This window comes from Bubalus kerabau, chromosome 1 (genome assembly GCF_029407905.1).
Source record: "Bubalus kerabau isolate K-KA32 ecotype Philippines breed swamp buffalo chromosome 1, PCC_UOA_SB_1v2, whole genome shotgun sequence".
In the NCBI taxonomy this organism is placed as follows: Eukaryota; Metazoa; Chordata; class Mammalia; order Artiodactyla; family Bovidae; genus Bubalus; species Bubalus kerabau.
Window position 1 is genome coordinate 33,789,660 of NC_073624.1, and position 16,691 is coordinate 33,806,350.

Sequence of the window (16,691 nt, forward strand, 5' to 3'; positions counted from 1 at the left end):
CTGGAATGTCAAGCCAGTGTGAATTTAAAGCTAAAGAATATTTTTTCATTCTTCATCCTCACTAATATACCAGACTATCATTTAATATAATCTATTAAGAGTTCTCTCCTTAATAAAATGATGTCTGTCATTGTATGACACTGGAGAATATTTTTACATAGACACTGGGGAATGTTGAAATAAAAAATGTTTGTCTAGAGGTCATGATGGTCTAAATAGGCAGAAAATAATTTCTTCTCAGACATTTGTTATTTTGGTTAACCCCACACCTCTTTTGCTGTACATTAATGCAGCTTCTAGAACACCCACAGTAATATTCTATCTCTAAATAAAAGTAATCTCCTTGTCTTATGAACATCCTGAAAGCAGACATATAATTCAGCCATGCAAAAATTGTATACTTCCTTTTATTAGTAATTTTCTATCCCCAAATAGGCTAATAATTGTCTCTCACACATGACACTTTTTCATAAGGTGTCTGTTTTTCACTGCAAGAAATATCTGCTTTCCACACTGGTGAAAAATATTTATGTATTCCCCAAGCACTGCCTTGCATAAAATGGAAATTGGTTTCATTTCCCATTTATATTAAGAGTAATCTCCAAAGTGTTTTGCTAGTTCACTATGCTTCATTTTCTCTGTGAATAGTTCATCAAATACTTGCTTCTGCTTTGAAGTGAAGTAGTTTATCCAATCACCCACTGCCCCTGAAAAAAATTAGAAAGAAATCAGACAAGAACCAATTTAAATGTATAGTATGTACAAAAGGAAACTGTAAGATTTATAAGAAAATGTGAATAATTTTATCTCTTGCTGCTAAGATGGTGGGGAACTATTCTTTTCTTCACTTGCTTATCTGTCATTTCTAATTTCTTCAGTAATTGCATATTAATTTGTATAGCTTGAAAAGTTATTTCTTGGAAAGAAAATAAAAATATATAAATACCCTAGGTTTTACTATAGCAGGCAAAGAAGGATCTCACCTACATTTAATACAAACAGAAAGCAAAGTGGACACAATGTTGCTTCATTTATTTTTCTACCTCTTCACCTCTGCAGTAGTAACAGGGCTGATAACATACTATAGGGGTGGTTCACTAGTCTCATTTTAGGAAATTTTCCTTCACAAAATTGGTTACAGAAAGTTAAAAAAAAAAAGGCTACAATACCAAGTTACTTGTAAGACACCCTTACTTTCAATATAAGGTGTCCTGAAATCGAAATAAGACATACACATCACATGGTCTTTCGGCCTCTCCTGATTGTTGGAGTCACCCTTAAAGCCTTGGCCACTGCATCAACCCCATAAGACTGCCCTTCTCACCTCCATCACACACACTACACCAAACCTCAATCCTTGACCTGGTGGATCACGGTCCTTTGCCACTTTGGCCCCAGGCTTCATCCCTGGGGTCTAGTCTAGGTGCACTGGAGCTCAAAATACATCATTGTATCCCTTCATTACAGACTGTCTTGGGCTTCCCAGGTGGTGCTATTGGTAAAGAACCTGCCTGCCAATGCAGGTGAGATAAGAGACATGGGTTTGATCCCTGGGTTGGGAAGATCCCCTGGAGGAGGGCATGGCAACCTACTCCAATATTCTTGCCTGGAGAATCCCATGCATGGAGGAGCCTGGCAGGCTACAGTCCATAAGGCCACACAGAGTCAAACACAACTGAAGTGACTTAGCATGCATGTACATAGACTGTCTTATATTATTCTCTATAATCTTTTCTCTCCAACTAGTTTATACACTCTGTCAAGTTAGGGACAGTAATGCATTACTACAGTAATGTAGTACTGAGTCAGGTGCTGACCACATGGTGGGTGTTCAAAACCCATGGCTTGACTGAATGTCAGACAATGTCACCTACAGCAAAGAAACAGGTAACAACCTAAGAAATTTTGGGTGTTGTTGATTCCTGGTTCAGAAGATTGAGTTTAAGAAGTAAAGTGGAACTCTTCTGTTTGAGGGAGAAGAAAAAGGAAAGAGAGTCATATCAGAGATAGAAGATCCCAGAGTCAGGAAATGGTATTGCTTCTGAAATACATCATCAGTTGGGGCACAAAGTCAACTTCATGAGATCAAGGTGCCTGGCCCTTAGGAGAGCAGTGTTAATGCTATCAATTTACTTAATATTCTTTCATCCTTCTTGGCTCTCCTTTCTGGCTTCTTATATTAATTCACCTGAACCATTATTGTCTTTCTTTTTACATTTGACCTGACTTCTGTGTGCTTGGTTTCTGATTTATTCTTTTACTCTTTCTTCTACTTTTTTAAATAAAAAACTATTTAAAGAATAATATATACATTTCAGAAAATACATACCTATAAGCAAAAGAAGATAAAAATCAAGAAAATACACCCAACTCACATGGCTGATAAATTGGTTAGCATGCATTCTTCTAGATGCTTTTCTTTGCAAACATATATAAGCATATAAACTGCATTTAAAATCATACAATTATAACCTACTTTTCTCATTCTACTTTGACCATCTTCCAATATTACTATTTGTACACCTACAATGAAAGTTATCCTGAATAGAATAATACCATCTGGGTTCTAATCTTGACTCTGCCAACTACTAGTGGTGTGATATTGGATAAGTTATTCAGATGCCTGGTGTCTCAATAAAATCACATGAACAGCATCCTAAAAGTCTGTTTCCAAGTTTTACATAAATCAAATAATGTTCCTGGCATAGAATAAGTGCTCAATAAACAGTGGCTGTTCTTCATCTAGCATTTCTAGTTTTGGTGACTCCATCAAAAACATGAATGTAACTTAATAGATTTAAATTTCTGACTAAATATATTAAGTGCCATGTAAGTGCATCCAAGGTTTTCATTGTTATAAGCAATATTGCAACATGCATCCTGTCCATATATATTTCTATCCACCTGTGATATTCCCCCTAAGTTTTAGTGTGTATGGGCCTTTGGACTTCTGACACTTCTGTGAACTATGCTGTACCCTTCCTTATCACCTTATCACTGTGGCCACCATAGTAATTTTCTAGAATATCAGTTCCATTTCCGACTTCAAAGACAACTGCAGACACAAATTCCCCTCTGAAAAGTAAGGAATGGCTCTGTTTATCACAGAGTCTGAATCAATAACTTTAGTCATTTGGTTGAAATGATTATTTTTAAAGGATGGATTCCCCACTCACTCACTCTCCATCCAGCCATTCAAGAAATGAAGTGAATGGTCTCTATTGACCCATCCTTGTGTATAATTCCTCATATAATCCTAATTTACTAATTGGCCCTGAGGGGGACTAGTCTCAGAGAGGCTGTTTCCACTGTTACTTATTTTTTTTTTTAATATATATATATATATATAATAAGGAAACCACTTTTAGGGAGAATTTAAACGTGTTAGAATTACTGTTGCTAGTTACAGTTATGTTGATATGGTTTCACCTGGTGATATTTGCTAGGGTCACTAGTTGCCAAGTCAGAGATTAACTCATTGGAGTAAAATTTCTCAAGGTTGCAGGATAAGCCATGTGAATACTGAGTATTGCTAATCAGATTTCAAAGGGCAAAGATAAAAGACGTCAGCAGAAGTACTGGACTAAGGATCAGAACTTCCTTATTTTTCAGCATTCTCTTTACCATTGACCCTCCGAGTGCCTTCCTGTTTCTCTCTACTCTTTTCTTCGTGCATCCCTTTCTATGTTCTGTCTTCCCTTTATCATCTCTTCCTCTCCTTCTAACCCTTCTCCCCACCCTGCTTTGATATCTTTCCAATACTGTCCTCCATTCTTCTGCTTCTTAAGAGTGGTCTTTCGCTTCTGCTCCTCTTGTTTAATCTCTTAACTCTTTAACCTCCACCTCAATGTGGTTTTCATCTCCACTGCTATAGAAACTGCATTCTCAGAATTCACAAATGCTAAACAAATGGTCATGTTTAACCCTGGTTTTTCTTTCTACTAATTCTGGCAGATCTCTTTTCTTGGCTTGTCTTGGGCTGTTAATGTCAGGGTTCTTGGGATTTCCCATGTCTATCCTTTCTTCACTAGTTCCTCCCACTCACCCTGAACAATTTTACCTAATTCCACAGTCTGGTGATGGCTCCTAAACTGACTTCTCAGCTGAGCAGCACCCATCAGTGTCTCAATGCCACTATCCAAATTGTGACCCTCGATGTTTCTTACCTGCACCATTACAACAACCTTTTAACTGCACTTTCTGCTTCTGCTTTCACTCTATTCTAATCAATTTCAACTCTGGTTCTATTAATTTTCTAGCAAACAGGTCTGACTATGTCAGGTCCATTCTTAAAACAGCAAACAGACCTCATGGCGTCCATCAGAGATTTTTACTCTCTGGCCATAATATTTCTCTCTCTCATTCTGCTTTATGTATCATCTATCACTTTAGAGTCCTTTGGACAGCAAAGAGATCAAACCAGTCAATCTTAAAGGAAATCTACCCTGAACTTTCATTGGAAGAACTGATGCTGAAGCTGAAGCTCCAATACTTTTGCCACCTGATGCAAAGAGCCAACTCATTGGAAAGGACCCTGTTGCTGGGAAAGATTGAGGCAGGAGGAGAGGGGATGACAGAGGAAGAGATGGTTGGATGGCATCACTGACTCAATGGACATAAGTTGAGCAAACTCTGGGAGCGGATGAAGGACAGGGGAGTCTGGGTACACGGGATCGCAAAGAGTGGGACACCACCGAGCAATTGAACCACCACCACCACTTTAGCACATGGCACTACCTGCTCCTTCTAGGAGATACCATCCAATTCCATGGTGGTTCTGAGGTTTTCTTCTTGCTGTTGGCTCTTGATGGAATGTATTTCCTCCTGGCATTTTCCTAGTAAAATTTTGCATATGCTCTCAGTTTCAGATCTGATCTCTTCACCTATTTTGCTAGGCAAACATGTTCTCCTTTATCCATGTAGATTCACTTTTGCTCATATTTTACTAGTATACTTGTCATTACCTTATATTACTATCTAGATTATGATCTACTGAATGACAGGTCTGTATTTTATTCAATGTTTGAAACCTATTCAATTAATAAACCTGATAGTTTATTAATAAATATTAGGTAACATTTTTAGAAAATAGTTTATTAATAAACATTTGGTAAACATTCAAAAATAGTTTATTAGTAAATATTGGTAAATAAATATTCCTTTCTCCTAGCCCTCATTCTTGCAACTCTAAGGAAATTTTTAAATGAATGACCCAAGAGGACAAAAGTAATCTGTAAAGTTAAAACAATATCTGGTCTGTCAACACATGAGTTGGCCAACATCCTGGAATGTGAAGTCAAGTGGGCCTTAGAAAGCATCACTACAAATAAAGCTAGTGGAGGTGATGGAATTCCAGTTGAGCTATTTCAAATCCTGAAAGATGATGCTGTGAAAGTGCTGCACTCAATATGCCAGCAAATTTGGAAAACTCAGCAGTGGCCACAGGACTGGAAAAGGTCAGTTTTCATTCCAATCCCAAAGAAAGGCAATGCCAAAGAATGCTCAAAGTACCACACAATTGCACTCATCTCACACACTAGTAAAGTGATGCTCAAAATTCTCCAAGCCAGGCTTCAGCAATATGTGAACTGTGAACTTCCAGATGTTCAAGCTGGTTTTAGAAAAGGCAGAGGAGCCAGAGATCAAATCCAACAACCACTGGATCATGGAAAAAGCAAGAGAGTTCCAGAAAAACATCTATTTCTGTTTTAATGACTATGCCAAAGCCTTTGACTGTGTGGATCACAATAAACTGTGGAAAATTCTGAAAGAGATGGGAATACCAGACCACCTGATCTGCCTCTTAAGAAACCTGTATGCAGGTCAGGAAGCAACAGTCAGAACTGGACATGGAACAACAGACTGGTTCCAAATAGGAAAAAGGAGTACATACATCAAGGCTGTATATTGTCACCCTGCTTATTTAACTTATATGCAGAGTACATCATGAGAAATGCTGGGCTGGAAGAAGCACAAGCTGGAATCAAGCTTGCCGGGAGAAATATCAATAACCTCAGATATACAGATGACACCACCCTTATGGCAGAAAGTGAAGAGGAACTAAAAAGCCTCTTGATGAAAGTGAAAGAGGAGAGTGAGAAAGTTGGCTTAAAGCTCAATATTCAGAAAACGAAGATCATGGCATCTGGTCCCATCACTTCATGGGAAATGGATGGGGAAACAGTGGAAACAGCGTCAGACTTGATTTTTTTGGCTCCAAAATCACTCCAGATGGTGATTGCAACCATGAAATTAAAAGACGCTTACTCCTTCGAAGGAAAGTTATGACCAACCTAGACAGCGTATTAAAAAGCAGAGACATTACTTTGCCAACAAAGGTCCGTCTAGTCAAGGCTATGGTTTTTCCAGTGGTCATGTATGGATGTGAGAGTTGGACTATAAAGAAGCCTGAGCAATGAAGAATTGATGCTTTTGAACTGTGGTGTTGGAGAAGACTCTTGAGAGTCCCTTGGACTGCATGGAGATCCAACCAGTCCATTCTAAAGGAGATCAGTCCTGGGTGCTCTTTAGAAGGACTGATGCTAAAGGTGAAACACCAATACTTTGGCCACCTCATGCGAAGAGTTGACTCACTGGAAAAGACTCTGATGGTCGAGGGATTGAGGGTAGGAGGAGAAGGGGACGACAGAGGATGAGATGGTTGGACGGCATCACCGACTCGATGGACAAGAGTTTGAGTGAACTCCAGGAGTTGGTGATGGACAGGGAGCCCTGGCATGCCACAATTCATGGGGTCGCAAAGAGTCGGACACGGCTGAGCGATTGAACTGAACTGAACTGATAGGCTTGGTGGTAAAAGAATTTGCCTGCAGTTCAGGAGACCCCGTTTCAATCTCTGGGTCAGGATAATCTCCCGGAGAAGGAAATGGCAACCCACTCAGTAGTCTTGCCAGGGAAATCCCATGGACAGAGGAGCCTGGTGGGCTACAGTTCATGGGGTTGCAAAGAGTCAGATACGACTTTAGTGACTAAGCAACATACTCAGCTGAGGCAAAGAACAAATAAATGTGTGTGTTTTAGTAAGAAATCTGAGTATATAGATGCAAAGAATTTTGTTTTTGTAAGTTATGAAAAATATGAAAAATGTTAAAACATTTTCCTCCCAGATCTGGATTAAAATACACAAGGATTTAAAAATAATTCTATATCCAGGTGTATCCAAACTGTTTCTAAGTAAAATGTTAGGAATTCGTGGAGGTTTATTTCCTTCTCTCTGTGTTTCTGGCTTCCCAGGTGGCTCAGTGGTAAAGAATCTACCTACCAATGCAGGATACATAAGAGATGAGGGTTCGACTCCTGGGTCAAGAAGATCCCCTGGAGCAGAAAATGGCAACCCACTCCAGTATTCTTGATGCAAAATTCCATGGACAAAGGAGCCTAGTGGGCTCCAGTCCATGGGGTCAACAAGAATCAGACACGACTGAGCACATGTGCCCTCTGTGCTTCCAGGCAGAGGAATATCCCCAGATAACGATCCCAGCTTTTCTCTCCACCTCTTCCTTACTTCTGCAGGGCAAGTTGATTGATTGGTGAGGTTGGAAAAATGCCCTGGTCACATCCATCAGCTCTTTTTTCTCTCCTAGAGAAAACATGTGTCAGGTACTGCTCTGTACCACACTCTGAGTGTTCTGTGCCAGCAGGGGTCAGGACTACACTGGAGTGGCTATGACTAAGGGAGCATGTTTGTAAAATTCAGGATCCATTATGAGCAGTCACACTAGGCTGCAGACCTGAAGCACGTTCTTCAAGTTACTCTATCACTTCCATCTGTTTGACACCTGTGTCTATCTCTCGGTTGGTTCCTAACTGGGCCTGGGAATCTCAACATCTGGAAAGAATGTAACTCAAGAATTTTACTTAATAAACCTTTACTGAGGGATAACAATGCACAATCTGCTGTGCAAGGTATGGGGTGAACAAAGGTGAAACGAGACATTAAAAATGGCAAAATGTAACTACTTCCAAATATAAATCCAGGCAAACCATCTCATCTCTGACTTACCTTTCCTAAATACCAGGTTCCTGTTAGAAGTGAGGGCGCAGATGGTGTGATTTGGATCACAGTTTTCTTTGGCTGTGTTATTTTTCATTTCAGTGAATGATGTTTTCCAAACAATCTGATTAATCTCACTGTCAGTCATGTTTAAACCGAGGAAAGTAGCTATTTTCTTTATGTTTTTAGAAGGATCCTGAGCAAACAGCAAATAAATAAATATACATAAAGCGTAACTCATCAAAATATCAAATTCATTCTCTGAAATCTGAAAATGGGGTTCATTGATTGATTTCCTGTTTTAATTTTACTTAAATTTTCGTTGTTGAAATGGCAGAAAAGGCTTACTTTCTTCATCTCTTCATAGGATATAATTAAAATGTTCTTAGCATTTTTGTGTTCTTCCCAGCTTAAAACATGATCAAACCAGGATCCATATACAACTAGAAGAAAAGTGAGTTGTTGTGTTAATATTAAATAACACATTTAATAAAAAGCTTTCATTACACATTATAGCTTTGCATCCCTGGGTTCTTCCCACCTCGGTGAAGTAGTCAATGTAAGGTACACACATACTAGACTCTGGAGTGAAAGAGTTTCCTTCAGAGAGCTCAGTTTCACCATTTTAACTATTAATAAATACACTATTGTGAAATGAAGCTGGGTGGTCACCTCTTAATTAGGCTGTGGTTTTTTTTCTTATTTCTAGTAAATATTCTTTTATCATCAGAAGTGACAGCAGAACTAGAAAGATACATTTTTTCCCAAGAATTGTGTTCTGATACTTTGGATCTTGGGAGAAATACGGGGAAAAATGAGAATTTATCATTTTCTTCCTGTAAAGTGACACGTGTTTCATAACGATAAATTCTTAATGCAAAAACTTTACAAACTTCCTCTGAAAATTCTATTCACAGTTCAAGGCTGAAAAATACCGTCTTAGGGATTTCTCTGTAGTTGATATGCTCTCTTTATTGTTTTGTTAAATTGACAGCCTTAAAAATCTCTAAGGCTTGAAAGTAAAATATTACCACATAAAATAACCTCTAAGTGATGATGATTGAAAACAAACAGTGAGCAACTTCTCACCACAGAAAAGTTGACTAGCTTGACAATCTAAAGCATAAAATATAGTCATTTAAAATACTACATATGGGACTTCCCTGGTGGTTCAGTAGTTAGGAATATGCCTTGCAACGCAGGGGGCAGGGGTTTGATCACTGGTTGGGGAACGAAGATTCCACATGCCTCGGAGCAATGAAGCCTGCACACCACTCCTACTGAACCCACACTCCACAAGTAGAGAGTTCGGGTGGGGCAATGTAAGATCCTGCATGATGACACAACAAAGATTCAATGTGCCTCAGCTAAACCTGATGCAGCCAAATAAATTAATAAATATTAAAAATAAGTGACTATGTGCTCAGTCATGTTCGAATCTTTGTAACCCCATGGACTGTAGCCCGCCAGACTCCTCCTGTCCATGGACTATTTCAGGCAAGAATACTGGAGTGGATTGCAATTTCCTACTCTAGGGGATCTTCCTGACCCAGGGATAGAACCCACATCTCTTGTGTCTCCTGCATTGGCAAGAAGATTCTTTACTACTAGTGCCACCAAATGAATATTTTAAAATAAATAAATAGACAAAATACTACATATACATATTTCCATGCCTCTGATGAGATAAAATTCAGTTTTTATGACAAGACAAAAATTTTAATATACACTGCTTTCTCTGTCCATTCGGATCTCCTCCCTTCCCTTTAGAATATATTGTGCATCTCCATTCAGCTGGCCTCCTTAGGTGGTAGCATTCCTTCTTAAATATATAAAGGGTCACAAATCCTTAGGAAATAATTTTCCCCCTTAATCTTGTAAGGGGTTATGATGGCTCATAACCCACCACTCACTTTGTACCTGTAGATTTGGATCGTGTCAACTGTCAATAATACCTAATTTGACATATAATCCTTGGTTTCAAAACTGTGCTTTGACCTCTAAGGGGCAAAATAGTCATCAGAGCTTTCTGAAATAACTGTCTCATGAGTGATAATCTTCAGGCTGGCTTGAATGAAAATTTCCACTTCTTAGATTGACTGTTGATCAACATTTCATCAATATGCATGGTGTAGCTGGCAGGACACCAGAAAGTACCTGGAATCTACCTGAACCTGTACTTGGTATCAGTGTGGACACATTGAGCCCCTCTGGCTTCTTGGTACAGCTCAGATGTTCTGGTGCATTCTCCTGCTATCCAGATCTCATTGCTCTTAAGTGATAATCCTAAAAATGTTATTGGAGTTGTTTTTTACTTCACTGAGACTTGGAATCTTAAGGCATACCAGTGCATTTTGTGGGAAGGGACCACAGAGGGCTTTGAGCAGGGAGCTCAAAGGAAAATGTAGGTGGCTGGGTTTTTGTTATATTTGACTTAAATTGAAAAAAATAAAAACAAACAAGGTGGTGATGTATGTTTTAAACAAACCATTTGCTAGTAAAATAAGAGACAGAATTATTCAGCTCCAAAGAGCAAGGGAACCCCACTACAACCATTCTCCCTACAACCATTAAGTAAATATTACTCTTCCAGGGACACATGACAAAAAGATGGGTCATCTTGTAGATGGTGATTTTAGACTATTGAGGAGAAAACTGAGACACAAATAAAAGTTGAACTGACCTACTTTGGAGAGCTGGACTCAGAAGCAGCATGAATCCAATCCATCACACTGTCCTCAGAAAACTGATCAGATCTTATATCATAAATAAATTAGGGTGTCAAGCTGATAGCAGGAAATTGTGCCTCAAAGGCCAAATAGCTCCCAAATGGACACCCACCTGCGGGGATACCAACTGAATATATGTATGCTTGCAAGTGTTTATTTAATTGTGAATTAAAAGAAAACCTGCCCTGAAATGATCAAGAGCGGGCTCTTTTTGTCATTCCAAAACTGAGTTTTGTGGGCACGACTAGGAAAAGCCTGTAGAACATCAGTTTTTACCATGTCAATCAGTCTTCTGGATCCCTGCCTGCCAGGTTTACTTTCTCTTTTCTAAAAATTAAGTTAGCAGGGGTAAATGTAGAGTTAGGGCTAATTTCTAGGATCCTCTGAATTGTAAAGACTTAGAGAGCTCCTATCCTGTCCTTTGAATTGTAAAGACTTACTTTAAGTTTGGAAGATCCCCTGGAGGGCAGCATGACAATCCACTCCTGTATTCTTGCCTGGATAATCCCATAGTCTAGGATAATCCCCTGGACAGAGGAGCCTGGCAGTACATGGGTTTGTAAAAAGTCAGACATGACTGAAGCAGCTTAGCACAGAGAGCTCCCATCCTAAAATATCGCACCTATTTTAATTGGTATGCAGAAGTCCCCAAAGGATTCACAATTCCAAAATAGCTTCAACTGAGGTTCTTTATAAAGAGTTCTAGCAGAGTCACCTTAAAAGGACTTGTATGATCAATTACACTTATGTAAATAATCAGGCCAAGTTTATTAACATAGACTTATTTTCCAAATAATTAAGTCTTAATTTGGCTATGTTTGGTAGAAATGAGGGTAATTACTTTAGTAGAGAGAAAAAATATCATGTTTAATGGGCCATTAATTTCTACTGCTGTTGTCATTAGGTTTTTTGTATTTACTACCTAAGATTTACTTCTCAGATGGCTCCTTCTTGCTATATTACCATAAACATTGTTTCTGAAACTTACTATCACAGTAATCCATTTTAGGATGAAGAACAGATGCCCCATGACCTGTAACTGGGACATTATGCATACTGGAAAAGTCAGGTAAAGGAACATCGATAGTCATGATGGAAGGGACCCAATCAGCCCTCCTCTCCTGAAAGAACTGCAGATCCTATTTCTGACACCTGCAAGCATGCTGGCATTAAAACATTGATCAGCTTTCCAATGGTATGACCATTTGGCTGTGATACTCTTTCTTTCACTTGGAAGAGAAGATATCATTAATCACATAGAGGCTTTAATGAAATTTACTCAGCAAGCTCTGAATGATAGTAATGAAGCCATTAGCTTGCTCAGTTTGGAAGTTTCCACGATGAGAAAAGTGGCCCTACAGGATTGAATGGTCCTGGATATTCTAACTCCTTCTCAGAGAGAAATGTGCTATAGTACCGAATATTGGGTTTTTATACCTGATGAGTCTTCTAGTGTAACTTGTCTTATGACACCTGAAGAGTCAATTTTCCCATATAAAAGATTCCTTTCCTGATCTAAGGAAAATACCAGGAAAATGGTATGGTCTAGGAGGGTTTTGGCTTCAGTCTTTACTAATGACATTGTTACTCCTATTGGCAATTTTGACTACTTTTTGTGTAACTTATAAAGTTATCATGAACTCCTATGAAGTTAATAATATCTAAACAACTTGTAACTGTTTTTCATATCTACAGCTCTTTAAAAAGTAATGAACATACACATGGATGCACATGCAAGGCAAAAATCGGCATTAAGTACTGGGAATTGACTATTACCCTTTGCCATTTATCTTACAAGTACAACCTCCTAAAAGGAAAAACAGAATCAGGCTATTAAGATTTGATATCAAGGGACGCAGTGGACTCAGGCTAGGTAAGCAACTACCCTGGCATCAAGGGACCAAATATCTGATCACCTAATGCTTTCTATCAAAAAATTAATGGTCAAGACTCACAGACTTAGAGAATGAACTTATGGTTGTCAAGGGGAAGGGATAGTTAGGGAACTTGAGATGGCCATGTATACACTGCTATGTTTAAAATGGATAACCAGCAAGGACCTACCGTATAATACATGGAACTCTGGTCTATGTTATGTGGCAGCCTGGACAGGAGGGGGTTTGGGGGAGAATGGATACATGTATATGTATGGCTGAATCCTCTCACGGTTCACTTCAAACTATCACAACATTGATTGGCTATATTACAAAATTTAGCAATACAAAGTTTAAAAGTTCAAAGAAAAGAAAAAGATACATGTTCAGAGAATAGCCATAAAGAAATAATGATCAAAAGCAGGACATTGGTGAAATAAAGCTCATATTTTATGGTAAGAAAAGAAAACTTTAAACATCAAAGTTTGCCTATTTGGGCTTTCTCGCTCCCATTTAGAGGATATTGTGCCTCTGTATTAACCAGATATCCTTAGGAGACAATGTTCCTTCTTAATCTTGTATGAAATCATGATGATTCAAGACTCACTTTGTACATGTAGATCTGGACCATGTAAACTTTCTATTACACATCATTTGACATATGATCCCTTGTCTCAGAACTTATATAACTGTGCTTTGACCTCGAGCAGGTGGAACAGTCCTCACAGCTTTCTGAAAATCTGTCTCCTCGGTTTTAATCCTCGGGTTGACTTAAGTAAAATTTTCCATTTTTTCATAGGTAGAGTATTGATTAATTTTTGTCAACATCTCCTTATCATCCAAAGATTTAAAACTAGCTCAGTCTTGGCTTCCCCAATGGCTCAGTAGGTAAAGAATCTACCTGCAATGCAGGATACACAGGAGATGCGGGTTGATCCCTGGGTTGGGAAGATTCCCTGGAGGAGGAAATGGCAATCCGTTCCAGTATTCGTCCCTGAAAAATCCCATGGACAGAAGATCCTAGTGGGCTATATAGTCCATGGGGTCACAGAGAGTCAGACATGACTGAATGACTAAGCACACACAATGCCTCAATCCTAAAAGAGTTATATTACTAACAATTTCCTGAAGATTTGCTGACTGCTAATTCATTTAATCGGAGAAGGCAATGGCACCCCACTCCAGTACTCTTGCCTGGAAAATCCCGTGGATGGAGGAGCCTGGTAGGCTGCAGTCCATGGGATCGCGAAGAGTCAGACACGACTGAGCGACTTCACTTTCACTTTTCACTTTCATGCATTGGAGAAGGAAATGGCAACCCACTCCAGTGTTCTTGCCTGGAGAATCCCAGGGATGGGGGAGCCTGGTGGCTGCCGTCTATGGGGTCACACAGAGTCAGACACGACTGAAGTGACTTAGCAGCAATTCATTTAATCAACATTTATTAAGCTACTAGTGTCTGCCAGACATTGTGATATACATTTAGAACATTAAATCTTTGATTAAATTGAAGTACAACAAACTCTAAGCTAACTGCAATTTTTCATAGCTTCAGCTCATGAGGAAGCAAAGGGAAAAAAAATACACTATAATCTATTTTTAAAACAAGAATTTCCAAGACTACAGTGGTATCATTAGAGTATCAGCCCAATTTTCTACTCCATGGACCCTGAAGACTGTGTAATAATAATGGTGCTAAGAAGAGCTTCCCTGATAAAATCTTCAGTTATTAGCAATTTCATTGCTATTTCAGTGACTTACATAATACTTTATCTTACATAATACTTTATCTTAGAATTACCCAAATTACCATATCAGTGATAATAGTTTATCTTCTAAGAATGGCCAACCTTTTCCTAGGCTCAAAACAATGTAGGAGGAAGACTGATTTTTCTCTCAAACTTAGGAAGTCCCTGGAATCTTAAACTATGCTTACAGATTCAATCTGCCTCACCCCCTCTCCCCAGCAGCTACAGCCCAGCCCTGGTTATTAATGTCACCTCCTAGAGTTGCTAGGGCTTCCCAGGTGGTTCAGAGGTAAACAATCTGCCTGCCAATACAGGAGACATGGTTCAATCCCTGGGTCAGTAAGATCCCATGGGAGAAGGAAATGGCAACCCACTCCAGTATTCTTGCCTGGGGAATGCCATGGACAGAGGAGCCTGGCAGGCTTCAGTCCAGGAGGTCACAAAGAGTCAGACACAACTTAGTGACTAAACAACAACAGAGTTGTTGAGGCTATGAAAGCTCCCAATACCATCAGGAGAGCCTATACTTCTATTACCAAGAAGCTGAGAAGGGACACAGACCCAGCATCATACCCAGTGATTAGGTGTAATTGACCTTGTCCATTATGGTTTTTCTGTAGGAAGCGTATTCCAACATGCCCCAAATAGATTTAAGAATCAACTTTGCATAATGGCCTGATCATAATTTGAGAGCCAGCTATTCTACTATTGACTAATTAATTCATTCTCTACCTTGTTCCAAAAGGATGTAAGCCAGCCAAAAGAATCTAAAGAAACTGGCTGCCTGTGGCATTGTTACTAGTATAGGAAATTACAGTTTTAGTTTATATTTTAATCAGAATCCTCATTGTCTAGGTCATTAGTAGACCTCTGGCTTTAAAGAAAATACCAGTTTCCAAAACACATTTGAAATCTTCCTTAATGGGAAATGTTTTTCTGCACATTCTTCAAGTAATATAGAATTATTCTACCTTTTCCTGGCCTTAACATATGCCAGGATGGCCCTTCTGCTATCCAAAATTACTCTTCTAAAATGCTCCCGAATAGAAGTTGCTCTTTCTCAACCAATCCAAGTGTCTTCGGGTCTGGAGAGTGAGTCATAAACCTCACTGTTTCCTACCAACTTCTAGAACTTCTCTCTCCTAAAGAATCCAAGCTCCTTTGGAACTCATGGTTTTTAATATACTGCTCTTTCCATCCTTGTCTCAGTCAGAAATCAACCTTCCAGTCTCTCTCCTACAGTTACTGAAGATTCTGATTTTAGAGCAAAACCTTAATGGGTAGCTTTTACAGTCCCATATTCTGACCTTTTTTTTTTCCCCCTTCATTTTCTTGCTTTTATTTATCCCCTCAGCAATTGATTTGCCAATACCTCCAACTTTTTTGCCCCCTTACTGTTTATTTCAATCATCAAAAAACACCCAGTGTTTAAATGAAGCAATTCCTCTTCTTTTCTTCTCTCTTTGCTGCTGAGTTCTGCTGGAAAATTTACACAACTCTGTTTATAGCACTGCAAATTCATTTTTCCAGCCTTAAAGGCCCCAAGTTTGCCCAGCAAAACTATTTGTTCTGCATTAACACATTCTCTTATTCTTCACCTCAGCTATTTCAAACCTCCCACATTTCCTGCAAACCTTGTACCCCACTCTTATATCCTGTTATAATGAGGCTCTTGGTTACTAGTTTCTAGAAAGCACTCTGATGACAGATAACTGTGGAAAATGAAACTTGCCTAGATGAAGTAGCATAGGAAATACAAAGTTCTAATATAAAACTGGAGAAGGGACTGTAGGGGAAAAAATAAAATACTAATATTGCATTGAGATATTAATCTGTTGGGATATTGCCAGAACACAATGTATAGTTATTATGTAATTTGAAAACCTAAAGTGTATTTATAAACTGAAAGAGAAAATTTAATGATTAGACAAATGTGTAGTTATGTATATCTCCACTATCCTATCTGCTCATATCATGTGTATTTGTATTTATGGTTTGGAGTTGGGTCCAGGGTATTTTGATGCCTCAGCTATAAATTAATCTTTCTAGGTAAATATCTACTTGTAACATTTCCACCCTAATGTGAAACTATGTGAGTCTTTGTGTGTTTAAATGTCTATGTCTAATAGAATAAGTGAATAGATTTCTACAACAAACTTTAGCTTCTAAATAATTCTACAAAATAGATAATTTAAAAAATCCTATTCTATGCTAGGAGTCTGAACCTCAGAACAGCTAAGCTAGTTGTACAAACTTACATATGGAATAAAATAAAGTCAGGATTGATCCCAGTTCTACTGTCTCCATAGCTTGTTTTTTCTACTAC

General features: G+C 38.7%; 1 protein-coding gene across 1 annotated transcript in view; it reads right to left on the minus strand.

Moving 5' to 3' along the window:
• Positions 1-588: 588 nt before the first annotated feature.
• The window catches only part of LOC129641318 (sulfotransferase 6B1-like), a 44,534-nt gene continuing 28,431 nt past the window's right edge, over positions 589-16,691 (minus strand). The window contains exons 6-8 of the mRNA XM_055566078.1: positions 8,363-8,457; positions 8,024-8,210; positions 589-707 (exon numbers count right to left, since the gene is read on the minus strand). Of these exons, the coding sequence (XP_055422053.1) occupies positions 589-707; positions 8,024-8,210; positions 8,363-8,457 (401 nt within the window). The remainder of the gene's footprint in view (positions 708-8,023; positions 8,211-8,362; positions 8,458-16,691) is intronic.